Below are 14,758 nucleotides of genomic sequence, written 5' to 3' on the forward strand. Positions count from 1 at the left end.
CAGCGCATTGTGTTCCGTGTCCTGATTAGCGCATTGTGTTCTGCATCCTGATTGGCTGTAAACCATCTCCTCTGTGTTGCATCTCCTGTACATTACAGAATGTGTTCAGGTTGCCAAATTGACAGAAATCTTCGATTGCTAACAGTGAGTCTGAAGTGCTGTACTGCATGTTTGCAGGTTTTCTCCCTACGATGTCGACGAAACGTTCTTCACAGTCAAAGGCACCTGCGGTAGCACTCAAAAGGCAGAGAAAGATGCTAACCATCGCACAAAAACCTGGACTTCTGGACATGCTAAAGGTAGAAGATAAAAAATTACGCTGACTACTTCGCAGATTTCGTCTATTGCGGGTTATTTTAGAATGCAACTCCCGCGATTAAAGACCACTGTAATATATAAAACCCCCAAAATTCTGAACATGGATTAAAATCTTAATTTGGTTTATTTTACACTCGCACATCTCTCTACTGCATGCAAAAACTTTAAAGAGGTCACATTTTCTTGACTTTTTTTATTCTTAAGGCCAAGTAATACAGTAAATTACAGTCAAGGATTCATCAAGACACATTTAAATCATACAACAATTGTTTATTTTCTATTTTTGTGAAAACCTTTACACTGTATCTCAACCAGCTGTAACACAACACATCCTGGTCGCCCAAAAACATGCAAATAAGCAATTTACAGACCTTAAAGTTTCTATACCTTAATCTTCAGTTTCGTCATAAATAGATAAATTGCATGTTGCCACACACTGTAGCTATGATAATTAGCCTACTGCACCTTTAAGGCTTCACGTAAATGAGCTCACTTACAGATCTGTGATTGACTAACATTACACTAAACTGTTAATGATATAATAATGTATTAATGTAATAATGTATTAGGTGTGTTCTGTTGTTTATTATGTTGATCTTTTCATGATATGACCCCTTTAATGTGAATTTAGAGAACTCTAGGACACTGCAGCTCTGTTAACACACCAAACTTAAGCATGCTAGGTCAAACACTAGCTCAAAAATAGAAGCAGAAAGCAGGAAGGACATGCATAGTGTAAAACAGAGACCGATTAAGCGCCAGACAGACCGACTGTTACCTTTAGAGAGGCTGTTAGAGCCATTTTGGGGATAAGAGGAACCGACAGCTAGAAATGCTGCAGGAGGAATGAGAGAAAGAGAACAGGACAGAAGAGAAGAGGGAAATATTAGATGGGGGAATTATGGTAAACATCCACTGAGGGAGAAAATGAGAATGTCATAATCACCAGCAGAGAGAGAGAGAAATAGAGATATACTGTAAATATAAAGAGGGAGAGAGAGAGATAAAAAAATACTCATGTAATTTTTTTTAAATATCATTCCTCAAAACAATTTTACAAAAAAACAAACAAACAAACAAATAAAAGAAATAAACTGACAAAAAATTACCAATAATAAAAACAAACATATTTCCACACTCAGCATCACTAAAGCTTCTCTAATACCCCACTTTATTTAAAAAGGCTACATTGTTAAGGTTATTACACTCTGAATCCGAAATATTCGTCTGTAATTTTCACACATTAAAAAATAAATTCGACCTCACGTTGTGTCAATCATACGGACACACTGCCTCTGAAACTTTTGTCCATCATAAAAAATTCTAACCGGGTTCGTTTTTTTCCGCATCACCACTGTAAGTTGGTGGTTCATTCCACAGTGGCAACCCTTGATGAATAAAGGGACTAATCCGAGGGAAAATAATGTTATCTGTTTTTTTTCTTTTATTTCTTATTTACTGTATATTTTATTAATTTGATGATGTTAATATATTATATATCTTCTACATAATTAAAATGCTTTGGCAATACTGTACAAAATGTCATGCCGATAATGCAACTTGAACTTGAGCAAGAGAGATGTAGTTTACATTAAGAGAGTTTTTTTTATTTTCAAAATCCCATTTAAATTACAAACTGCATTGAGGGAGACAATAAAACATAACACGGACATTTGTTTAAATATAACAAATAAAAAAAAATATTGGTAGAATGTAATGGTTATATAATATAATATAGAACATTATCTTGCAAGTGTCATCAGATCATTTACTGTAGATTAAGAGATATATTAAATGGTTTATGACTTTAACATACAGTGGGGGAAATAAGTATTCAACACCTCACCATTTTTCTCAGAAAACATTTTTCTAAAGGTGCTGTTTAATAAATGTTTGGTGACGGCAGCTCAAAGACGCCTCTTATATGGAGAATGAAGTCTCATGTATTGCTCAGGTGTGAGTGTTTCACAGACTTCAACAGAGTTTAAAATCTTGTTGGTTTTCTGGGTCTCGTCTATCAAATCGGATCTTTATTTGGTATTTTCTATAGGATTCGAGTCAGGTGATTGGCTGGGCCATTCTACAGCTTGATTTTCTTTCTCTGAAAGCATTTGAGAGTTACAATTCACCTTTATTTCTATAGCGCGTTTACAATGTAGATTGTGTCAAAGCAGCTTCACATACAATATTATAGTCAATTGAAACCGTGTCAGTTCAGTTTTCAGAGTTTAGTTTAGTTCAGTTCAGTGTGGTGTAATATTCAATATGTTTTAAATCATTATCTTACTGAAATCTGCTCATGTAGATGTCGGACTGAAGCAGTTAATATTAATTTACACTGAAGAAGGGCAGAGGCTTGCTGAAGAACTACTGAGAGATTTCAGCTGCTGTCTGGGCTTTCACTGCCTTTCTTCATGTGTTCAATACTTTTTCCCTGCTTTATTTCATTTTATTACACATAACCTCATTTATAACTAATTAGATTTGTTTTCATTTATGGATTTCTTTGGTTGTTATCAACATCTGGTGAAAATTTCAAGTCAACAGCACCTTTAGAAATATGTTTTCTGAAAAAAAATGGTGACGTGTTAAAGACTTATTTCTCCCACTGTAACTAGGCTGGTAAAACAAAACACAGATTTAGTCTTCAAACTAAAGTGAACAACACTTGGTGAATATTTTACCCTAACCTAACGGCAGATATCTTAATATTTAACCCATGTTTCATAAGCGCAAGTAAAACAACGACAAAATAAACATACAATACTGTTTCAAATGTTGAGGTTGCTACAATGTTTTTGCAAGAAGTCAATTATATTCACAAAAAGATGCATATCAAAACTATTTTTACAATTAAATGACATTTTTTTGTATTATTATATTGTTAAATATAGATTATTTCGCTGATGCAAAGCAGAATTAACAACATCATTCCCCCCGAAAATTCCAGAATTGCAGAAAAATCACCGATTTGCTGCTCAAAAGCCTTATTACCATTAATGTTTTTTTTTGCAGTATGTGCATACATTTTTAATATGTAAATATGATTACTGTTTAGATAAACAAAGCAGCACTTATTTGAAACAAACCTTTTGCAACTTTAGAAATGTCTGTCACTTTTAGCAATTGCATGCCTCAATCAATCAATCAATCAATCAATCAATCAATCAATCAATCAAATCCATGCTGAATAAAACTATTAATTCTTTTAGAAATAAATATTACTGACCCCTCAAACTCTTAAACAGTACTGCATGCTTCCCAAATTTCCATGCATTCACCCATTCCACATATTTAATCATTGATTCATGATATATTCCCATTCCCAGCTCTCCCAGTCACGCCATCAACCCTAACCCTTACCTGCGGGGAGATGGAGAGTGAGCAGCTCTTCACTTAAATTAAGCATGTTGACAATCACAGCACCGCGTCTCTAACTTTAGCACACACACACTAACTGAAACTCCATTCACACAGACACCACATGAACCACAGCACAACTCTCATTCACACACACACACAACTGCACACCAGCCACTAATGCTCTGTTCAGACGTCCATATTTAAACTAACAATGTCAGAAGAGTGTTTAGTAATCAGTGACGTATTGATAACCACAAACACACACACACACACAGACCTTTGAGCTCCAGTAAAACATCAGACGGTGTCAGGCTGCTTAGTTCACTACATAATATAAATATAAAAACACACATATTTCTAAATGACAGATCACACTGCACTGATAGACGACAGCGGAGACTTGTTTAGGTTGTGTTGAATTAGTGTGTGACTCCTGTTGGCGTCTGACGGAGCTTGTTTTTTCCAACTGAACTTGCTGAATCAGCGCTTATCAGGTTGTCAGATGTCAGAAAAGTGCGGTAATCTGTTGACTGTCCGTGTTTATGTTAGTCAGTGTGCTGTGAATTAGCCTCAAAGGGATAGTTCATTCAAAAATGTACGTCTCCTGTTCAAGATCCAAGACGTAGGTGACTTTTTTCACTCAATAATTAGAGAAGATTCTGAGCTGAATCCGTGGTCCTTGGTGATTCTTTTAATGCCAGTCAATAGTGACAGTCCTTTGAGATTAAAAATTAACACATACAAACGAGTCCAAATCAATAACTGAGGTCCTGTAAAGCGAAACGATCAGTCAGTGGAAGAAACTGAACATTATTTACAACATGATTAGCATTAATCCATAGCCTAGTCATTGTAGTCCTGTCGCTTTGATCACGAATGCGTGCACTTGGATGGGAGGTCAGGTGATGCAATTTGTTGATGGATAATGGTGATTCTGTCACCAGGACAGGACTGGATTAAATAATATTGTAAATAATGTTATATTGGCAACGCAGTGGCGCAGTAGGTAGTGCTGTCGCCTCACAGCAAGAAGGTCGCTGGTTCGAGCCTCGGCTGGGTCAGTTGGCGTTTCGGTGTGGAGTTTGCATGTTCTCCTTGCGTTCGCGTAGGTTTCCTCCGGGTGCTCCGGTTTCCCCCACAGTACAAAGACAAGTGGTATAGGTGAATTATGGGGGTAAGCTAAATTGTCCGTAGTGTATGAGTGTGAATGAGTGTGTATGGATGTTTCCCAGAGATGGGTTGCGGGTGGAAGGGCATCCACTGCATAAAAATATGCTGGATAAGTTGGTGGTTCATTCCGCTGTGGCGACCCTGGATTAATAAAGGGACTAAGCCGAAAAGAAAATGAATGAATGAATGAATAATGTTACATTTTTCTACTCGGACCAATCATTTCGCTTTACAAGACTTCAGGCCTTATTAATGTTCTGTGTGCCTGTAACTGAGAACAGAAATGTAGCTATTAAAAATAAAGGGATAGTTCACATAAAAATGAAAATGTCTTCACCCATTTACGCACACTTGAAGTGGTTTCTTCTGTTCAACACAAAACAAAATGAAACCAAATATTTTGAAGACTGTTGGAATTTAAAATTTACATTTGAGTCAAATTATTACATTTGAAATAAAACGTTTGCTTAATTGAAATGTGAATTTTTTTTACATTATCTTTAACTGAACACTAAATCACTATTAACTGATTTGATGACTGAGGTAGTTTTTTGTGTGAAAACTGTCGATTCAGACAAAATAATTTATGAAGTGGCTTAAAAAAATGTATATACACTACCTGACAAAAGTCTTGTCGCTTATCCAAGTTAGGACAGTAAGGTCTGACTTTGCTTAGACAAAAGTCTTATCACTTAACAGAAATAATGTCCAGTATAGAATATAAAGTCACGATGCAGTGGAAATAGAATGAATATTGTGTCTGACTCCATCATGAGCTTGGAGGACTGCATCCATACATCTCTGCAATGACTCAAATCACTGATTAATAAAGTCATCTGGAATGGCAAAGAAAGCGTTCTTGCAGGACTCCCAGAGTTCATCAAGATTCTTTGGATTCATCTTCAATGCCTCCTCCATCTTACCCCAGACATGCTCAATAATGTTCATATCTGATAACTGGGCTGGCCAATCCTGTAGCACCTTGACCTTCTTTGCAGTATCTGTGATGATTGGGATGCAGTTCAACAGATGATTCATCAGAAAAATCGACCTTTTTCTGCTTTTCCAAATGATCAACTAGAAGTCAAGTTATTATTTGTTGCTCTTACAACTGGGATCAATGACAAGACTTTTGTCAGATAGTGTAGTCTTTAATTAATTAATCTACAGTAATGAGTTGCTTTCATCTTGGTTGGTTATGAACAATGCAGCAATCCATTTATATATTTATTTTGCCAAATACCAATATTTGTCCTGTTTGCTTGCTTATTTGAACTTTTGTCATAAAAACTGACCACCGTTTTAAAAATCATCAAATTTACAAAAAAATAAAAATAAATCAATTTCTGCATCAATTTTTTACTGAACATGCGCTCGACCCCTTTAACAAGTCAAATATTATCATTATTATATTAATATTATTGTCCAAAAAATATTTTGAACAAATTAAATTTTATTTTGACAATTTTTGAATTATTTCACCTAAAAAAGTACTGATTTATGCAATAATCATTACAAAACTGCCTGCGCACAGTTTATTAATAAACTCTTATTTTAGTTGTAGCGCTTATTTATTATAACAGACTTCATCTTGCTGTAGCCGACATTTCAATCGTTTAAAATTGATCAAAACATTCTTAATAAACACTCATGTTCAAGAATTTACTGCATCTATACAGTCATAAGTGTTCAATATACATCAAGTTCCTGGTAACGGTGTGCTTAGAGTATGTCTCTTTCTCTCTATGAATATGCCATAGTGCTCATGCCCCGTCATGCCTCTGATTATAACGCTGAAATAGCCTCCGTCTGCCCTCGCTCTCCCTCTCAGGTTATTCTTAGCATCACATCATCTTTCAACTGGGTGAAACTAGGGCAAAAAGTCTCCCCTACACAACTCAAGCCTGCACTCTCATTAATGTTCTCGCACGTACACACTAGAGTCGTCCACTACGACATCCCTGATGACCCTCAGTAGACAACACTAATACTGCACTGGACGCATACTAAAGCTGAAATAGAGCCAAACTCAGTCATTTTGACTGATTCATTCGACTCATTTGCTTCTGAATGAATCAGTGAACCCGCTGACCTGATGCATGCCGAGTTAAAAGATACAAATACTAGCAATAATACTAATTTGTTCTGTTCCAAAACCTATTGAGCGGTCTTTATAGGCTGCATTTTAAGTTGTCTCAGATGAACTGAAGTCTGTCTGGACAGATGATTTTATTTGGCACTGCATCGAAAGGACATGCACTGCATAAAATATGTCTGTCATTAATAGAATATTCATAAATGCTCAGTATATTAAACTGGAGTATTTGGATCAATATGCATGTACACATTAAATATAATCTAGCATAAACCTATATAAAAAGGTGAATATATACTGCTTATTCTTTATATATAGGCTCGTGCATATTATTATAGTTTAGTTTGCATGGATATTGGTCAAAACACTCCATTATGAGTGTATACACACACACACACACACAAAATTAAAAATGTATTGTGATCGTTTTAAAATGATCGTTTTCAAATTTAGTATATAAGTGTGTACTGGTTTACACACACACACACACACACACACATAGTGGTGTAACGAATCATAAATCTCATGGTTCGGATCACATTTCAAAACAGTTGGGTTTTTTTAGTCACAGATCGGACCATTTTTCGGATCAGCCAAAAAAAGGAGGAGACCAATGTAATTTGCTTTCCATTTATTACAAAAACAGCACTGCAAGAAACTCTTTTCAAGAAACAAGCAGAACTTAGAAGCTGTAATTTAATTAAAAATAAAATTAAGAAATAATCAGTTGAATACAAATAAATAGTAAAATATTCAGATCTGTGAAAAATTCAGTCACTACTACTGTTGCTGATAACGCTAAATGAAGAAATCGAACATTATCATTTGTACAACCCATATTTATTTTCAGCCTCATTTTCAATAAATGATTCAGTTCTTCACTTATAAAACTTCATGTTTCATTGCTAGATGAATCATTTTTGAAGAATGATTCAGTGGCATATTTGTGATGACTGGTTGATGCCACCTATTAGTTAAATAATGTAATTGCTGCTTACAACTTTCATTTCTGAGCCTCAAGTTAAATGCATATGACGGTGATTTACTATAAACATCAGTGATTTTATCTAAACTATAAACCAGTGTTATTCCAGTGTTATTTGACAGTTTGTAAACTAAAGACTGAATCTCTTTCTTGATTTTTGTGGTTTTCGAACACAGATTTGAATGCAGCGATTCGAAGGATTAATAAACATGCAAATCACCATCATTTTTTATTTATGTTGCGTGGGTGTTGAGATCCTGATCTTTCAAGGATTAATCGTGCAGCTTACACTGAATGCATTAATAAAGGCTAAACAAGCAGTGACAGAAAACCCCTTTAATAACCTAAGAAACCCACCACATCCCGAATAACCTCCCACAACTTCTTCCGTCATCATTATATTTTACAGGAAAGCCTAAAAGCTTTCATACATGTGATTTGAATGACGTGTGAGGCGATCTCTCTCTGTGATCGTTACGCATTTAGGACTAATCTACAAAAAAATTTATTAATCCGCAGGTCACGTGTGTTCCAAACCGTGGGTTGTGATCCGTAGGAATCACGGATCCATTACACCTCTACACACACACCTAAATTGCATGATTGTTTACATTATATAAATATGCAAATATATTAATAATATTCACCAGAATGAACCGCCAGTTACTCTGGCAAATGTTTTACACATGGATGCCTTTCTAAAGCTCTAGCTTCTTTCACTTAAGACAACTGGCCAAAATTAAGCATGTTTAATCACACAAGTACTTCGAAACAGTCATCCATGCCTTTATAACCTCCCGCCTGGACTACTCCAATGCCCTTTATTTTGGGGTGAGTCAGTCTTCTAATTCTCGACTGCAACTTGTTCAGAATGCAGCTGCGTGTCTTTTAACTGGCACACGCAAATACGAGCACATCACCCCGATTTGATCTTCTCTTCACTGGCTGCCGAACTGGATGGTGCTGAACTGAGCCTCTCTGAGCTTCTCTGTCCTTACACACCTTCTCATTCGCTCAGGTCAGCCGACCAGCTCCTCCTGGTTGTGCCCAGGACCAGTCGAAAGCTCAGAGGGGATCGGGCTTTTGCTGTGGCTGTACCAAAATTGTGGAATGAGTTGCCGTTGTATATTAGACAAGCCTCTTCCATTACTGTTTTCAAATCTCTTCACTTGTTAAACTTGGCTTTTAGCACAGCGTGAGATGTTGACATTTTATGTTTATTTATTTGTATTTTACAGTATGTACTACGCTTTGTTTTACTCTCTGTTGTCAGCACTTTGGTCAACTGTGTTGTTTTAAAGCTCTTGTTGTAAATCAAATTGAATTGAATTGAATAATGCCTAATCTACAAATTGAAAATATTATATTATAAACATAAATCAGGCATAATTTAGTACAAACATAGTGTCATAATCCTGTAGGAAACACACTGAAACACATTAAATGTCATTTATCATGTCGGTCAGCACTGTTAGGCCATAAACGATGACATCAGCACAACTTGAACTGTCACAGATGATGTCAGCACAACAAAAACTGTAACCGATGACATCAGTGGTTGACCTCGAGAGAAATGCGAGCCCTCACTTCCTGTACACACTGCAGAAATGAGCCGTCACAAACCAAAACTGCAAAGTAGACCTTCAACAACACCCTCCTCACGCAATGACACTAACACCACATTCTGCATTCCTACACACACACACACACACACACACACACACACACACACACACACACAAACACACAAGCGAGTTCACCACACATGCCCTGTCCGTTACAGATGACCTTGCGTTGTCAGAAGTCTGCAAGCTTTAGTGTCGGCAAGCAGCACAGGACTTAAAAATAAAACAGCACACACACATTTACACACACTCTCAGCTCTCTATGATCAGTGCATGTATGAATGTTCATATGCTCTCACCTTCTGCAGCATATTGATCATAGAGATCCTCATTCTGGATGTTTAACACCGGCATGACTGATTTCCTCGGCTCTCTTCTCTCTCGCTAACATTCATCCATCTGTCCCTCTCCCTTCCTCCCTCCCTCCCTCCTGCCCGCTCTGTCTCGTTGTCAGCTGCACTTAAAAGACCGTACCACTGAATTCCTGTGCCCTTGCCAGGAACGGGCACAAACACACACCCCTCAAGCATAAGCATATGTAGTGCAGTGACTCACAGCAAGGCTAACTCAATTAGCATGAACGAAACTCAAAATAATTCAGATCTCCCTGCTGAAAAATCCAGCTTAAACCAGCCTAGGTTTTAGCTGGTCAACCAGCCTGATTTTAGAGCGGTTTTGGCCATTTCCAGGCTGGTTTCCAGCCATTTCCAGCCTGGTCTTAGCTTGTCAGGCTGGAAAATGACCAGCTAAATTCAGCTAAAATCAGCTTGACCAGCCTGGTTTAAGCTGGACATAGCTGGTTTTGGCTGGGCTCCCAGCCTGGCTAGGCTGGTCAAGCTGGTTTTAGCTGGTCATTTTCCAGCCTGACCAGCTAAGACCAGGCTGGAAATGGCCAAAACCGCTCTAAAACCAGGCTGGTTGACCAGCTAAAACCAGCCAACCAGCCTAGGCTGGTTTAAGCTGGATTTTTCAGCAGGGCTGCCAGTTGCAAAACCTTTTTAAACAAAATAACTATAATTGTAATGTGCAGAATTATAACGATACACTATTTACTGTGTTCAGAATATAATATATAGCCCAGCAAAGAGATATTAGAAACAAACATACCCTTTCTCCCATTTAAATGGATTGACCGCCTTTAAGAAACTGCTCTGTTCTGACCATTAAAGGGCACATAGGTTAGCCCTTTTTTCAGATTTAATATAAGTGTTTTGTGTCTCCAGAAAGTGTCTATAAAGTTTCAGCTCAAAACACCCATCAGATTTTTCATTATACCTTTTGCAAGATTCTATTTGATACATTTTTTCACTGGGTGGCGGTTTTGGTGTACTGCGCCTTTAAGGCTAGTCCTCCCCGCCCACCGTTTCTACGTGCCTTTCTGCGTGCCTTAATCTCCTCCCTCGGCTGCGTCAGACAACAGACAGACTTAAAGGAAGCAGATCTCACGTAGCGTTTGTGAGAAATACTACAGTAAGAACTTTACCAATGAGTATTTGATGCATTTGTTGTGGATTTGCAACGATGAGTCACACACAATGTCGTTAAAAAGTTCACGCACACACAGATTCACACACACAGACACAGCGCGGACACGACACGCACACACAGACAGACAGCGCGCGTTTAGCCTTGCACTCTTTTTGCACTTATATGTGACAGGATACAGGTTAATCTCCACTGCTGTGTGGATTTCTGTTATGTTAATGTACAAAATAAACCTGATTTAACGTCCACAAAGCGGGATTGAAGCGTCTTCTTTTATAATTGTTCTGACACGCGGCTGTGCTGATGAAGTAAAGCTGAAGTAAATCGCTGTAACGTTACTTCATTACACACGTGCTCTGTTTTAAAACATGTTAAACTTGTAAAACTCACTCTTCTTGATCACATCTGATGACGATTGATGATCCTAGCAAACTGAACACACCTTTTATTTCCAATTCCTTTGTGCTATTCTTCTCTTGTTGGTATGATTATACACGTGACTACCGGGGCATGCTAATACGCAGCTGTCAATCAATTCGGTGGGCGGGGGGACCGCACTCTTTTGTAAAGTTGCGGTCGATCTGAAAACCGCTCCAATTGGTCCACCGTTTTTATGTTGCTAAATTGAAAAAAAAAAGGACTGAGTGTTTATTTCACCCTAATATGACGGTCTATACACTATACTTACACATATGTCTGCCATATGTCTGATTTTTCACCATAGGTGCCCTTTAAAAGGTTTAAGTCTTATAAATTTGGACTGATGCTGATATCCAATATATGGGACAATAATATACCAATCTAAAACAATAATAATAATAACAACAATTTTTTGTAAATCTAGAATTTATCTGCTTAATATATCATGACATTATTCTTGTCAGGCCAGTACTAATAACATTAAAATATATGCATTTAGTTACCAATATGGCTGCCGATAAACTGTGCATTCATTAAAAAAAAGTTCATTTTAAAAGCAATATGAAAAGTGTCATATTTTTCCAATTATTTTACATAAATTGGAGTTAAACTAGGGCATAACTACAATATTTTACACAGAATTTGTCAATTCTTTTAACTTTCTTAAATTCTAGTTTTCAGAATGATCATGTCAGCCTTTCTTTGACTTAATTTTTTTGCAACTAAATTAATTTTATCATTATTATAGATTTGCAAACACGCTGATCTCTTGAATAGCATCATGTTACATTCTTTATTGTGTATTTAGGCCCAGACCTAATTCTATTTTTGTACCCCTTCCCCTTCCCATTGAAAGAGAGTGTGAAGGGGAAGGCCTACAAAATTTACCCCTAAAAAATGAGACACCACTACAACACCTGCACACGTCATCAGATGTCATCACGATCTCTTGCTTCATATGAGATTGACGGTCACGACTGCTGTAGTTATTCCAGCTGTGTTATTTTTTGGTATTTATCTTCAGGAAATCACTGAAGGGAACAACATCATGCTATCATACTGATATAATGTGGCAATAAGATCGTAACTGTACTGTGCATTTACACACTGGCCATATTCATCTATGTAAACACACAAAACAACATTAACATTATAGCAGACTCTGTAAAAAGCTCATTCCCAGCCACTAGACATTACTGACAGGGGATTCCAGTGTCATAGAGTAACTAATGTGAAAGAATGTTGTGGGACTACTATACAGGAGTTATTAATATGGATTATAGATAGCGAAATTTTGCGGTTTTTATTTTAGCATTTTTTTAAATTTTTTTTTAAGCATGACAGTAACATGAACGCGGTTATGAATGTATTAAAACATGTGCTTGTTTGTTGTAAAAATTATGACAAAAAATACTAACTTGTGCATCTCCTGACTTCCGGGTGCAGTCATGCTGCCATTGTAGATGGTGTATTTTGGGAAATTTTTGGACACCTTGATTTTGAGTGTGGTCCTGGAAAATTTACGTTTCAAGGGCTATCTAGCCATTCCCCCTAGCCCTACACCTTCAAGCTAAAGAGAATTGGGAGAAGGGTAAAGGGAAGGGCTAAGGGGTAGAATTGGGATTGGGCCTTAGAGTAGCTAAATATGTTTCAAAAGACTTTTTTCAACTTTGAGTAGCTTGCATTTTGGAAAGCTGTAGTTTTAAAGCTTCCCTTGCACAGGGTTTCAGCCAGTCAAATTTAAGACTTTAAGACTATTATGAATTACAATTACAGACTTATGCTAAGGGTTTTTTCTAATGGCACGGTTGGGCCAATGGAAAAGATTTTTACTTTTACTACGCTACTTTACTTTTAATTTGGTTATTTCTTAACCACAGATTTTAAATGTGTCAAAACAAGCTAAATATAGTTAAAATTAAGATGTTTTAAAAACTATAATAAACTAAATTTATGCACAACAGTCTGTCGAAACGCAAGGAGAACTTTAAACTTTTAAAAGTGATTGTAAGGAAGATAATGTAACCACACGGGTAAATAGAGTTAAATATTTAACTTTTGTTCAAATTTTTATTGAGATTATTGGTGATTGGTCAGCCCAGCTGGGTAACTTTATTTGATCAGAGGAAAATAAAGACTTGCTTGAGAATGATTTAAGACCTATAACACAATATTTCATTAAATTTAATACCTTTAAAGGCCTAAAATGCTGACATTTTAAGAATTTAAGTTTGCAATGACTGTCCAGACAGAAATAGCACGCAGACACTCATGCACACGTGTTTGGCCAAACACACACACACAGTGACTTACTCATGTAGCGGAAGGTTTCCTCAGCCAGCATTGGTGAGATGGCGCTGGGCTCGTCTGGAGAGCAGGATGGAGAAATGACCCAATCCTGACCCTCGTAAAGATACAGCGAATCCCCTCCACACCCGCTGACACCCCCGTCACACACCTTACTCCCCTCATCTGCAGGACACACACACACACAAACACTCCAGCTTCAGTCAATTTCACAAAGATACACACGAGTTCAAGCACACCATCTGCTGTTCATTCATAAAAGACACAGTCAGTCATATTATAAAGAGTCAGAATTTCCTTCATTGGTTAAGATTGGGGAAATAAAAGTGAAATAACAACATTCAGAACTCCAAAGTCCCTCAAAAGAGGCTTTATAAAATATGGAAAACATCAAATGTAGAAAATGAATGGGAGTCAATGGGAGCATTGTAGAATTCGGCCACATCACATGACTCACGCTGTCCATCTCTAGACGACACATCAGCACATGACCATTCACACTGATGCCTTATTACCAGGGCCAGACGGAATCTGTGGACGTTTTTTGCTAAAAATATGCGGATTTCTCTTTATTCTGGCAGTATCATAACTAAAACCTTAATACATGTAATAAAAAGTAATACCTTTTAAACTTTTATTTAATATTTAAAAGGCAAATCCAATTAGATTCACTTTATTTGGTAAACAAAGCAAGTCTCTTACATAACATATCTACTAAAAGACTGCATTGTACATAAATCAGATGAACATTTTCATATTAGTAATATTATTACTGTAATTAATTAAAAAACTGAATAAATATAAATGTACACACATTTACTCAAGTAAATAAACAGAATTAATGATGGGCTAAAAATCTGAGGAAATCTGCGTGCACAGATTCCGTGTGGGCCTACTTATGGGTTATTAAACAGCCTGAAGGATGTGAACGCACCTGATAATGAGCATATCCCTTAAAATAAATCCCACTATTAGAAGTTATTAGTGTAT

At 36.9% G+C, this 14,758-nt stretch overlaps 1 protein-coding gene and 1 long non-coding RNA gene across 2 annotated transcripts in view; one reads left to right on the top strand and one right to left on the bottom strand.

Moving 5' to 3' along the window:
* The window catches only part of trak2 (trafficking protein, kinesin binding 2), a 48,123-nt gene that overhangs the window by 21,997 nt on the left and 11,368 nt on the right, over nucleotides 1–14,758 (bottom strand). The window contains 2 exon segments of the mRNA XM_056459396.1: nucleotides 1,097–1,153; nucleotides 13,775–13,933. Coding sequence (XP_056315371.1) covers nucleotides 1,097–1,153; nucleotides 13,775–13,933 — 216 coding nt within the window.
* Nucleotides 1–14,758, top strand: part of LOC130230406 (uncharacterized) — a 33,069-nt gene that overhangs the window by 14,151 nt on the left and 4,160 nt on the right. The window contains exon 2 of the long non-coding RNA XR_008837954.1: nucleotides 178–299. This is a non-coding gene — a long non-coding RNA (uncharacterized LOC130230406). The remainder of the gene's footprint in view (nucleotides 1–177; nucleotides 300–14,758) is intronic.

The sequence above is a fragment of the Danio aesculapii genome, chromosome 6 (assembly GCF_903798145.1).
Source record: "Danio aesculapii chromosome 6, fDanAes4.1, whole genome shotgun sequence".
In the NCBI taxonomy this organism is placed as follows: domain Eukaryota; kingdom Metazoa; phylum Chordata; class Actinopteri; order Cypriniformes; family Danionidae; genus Danio; species Danio aesculapii.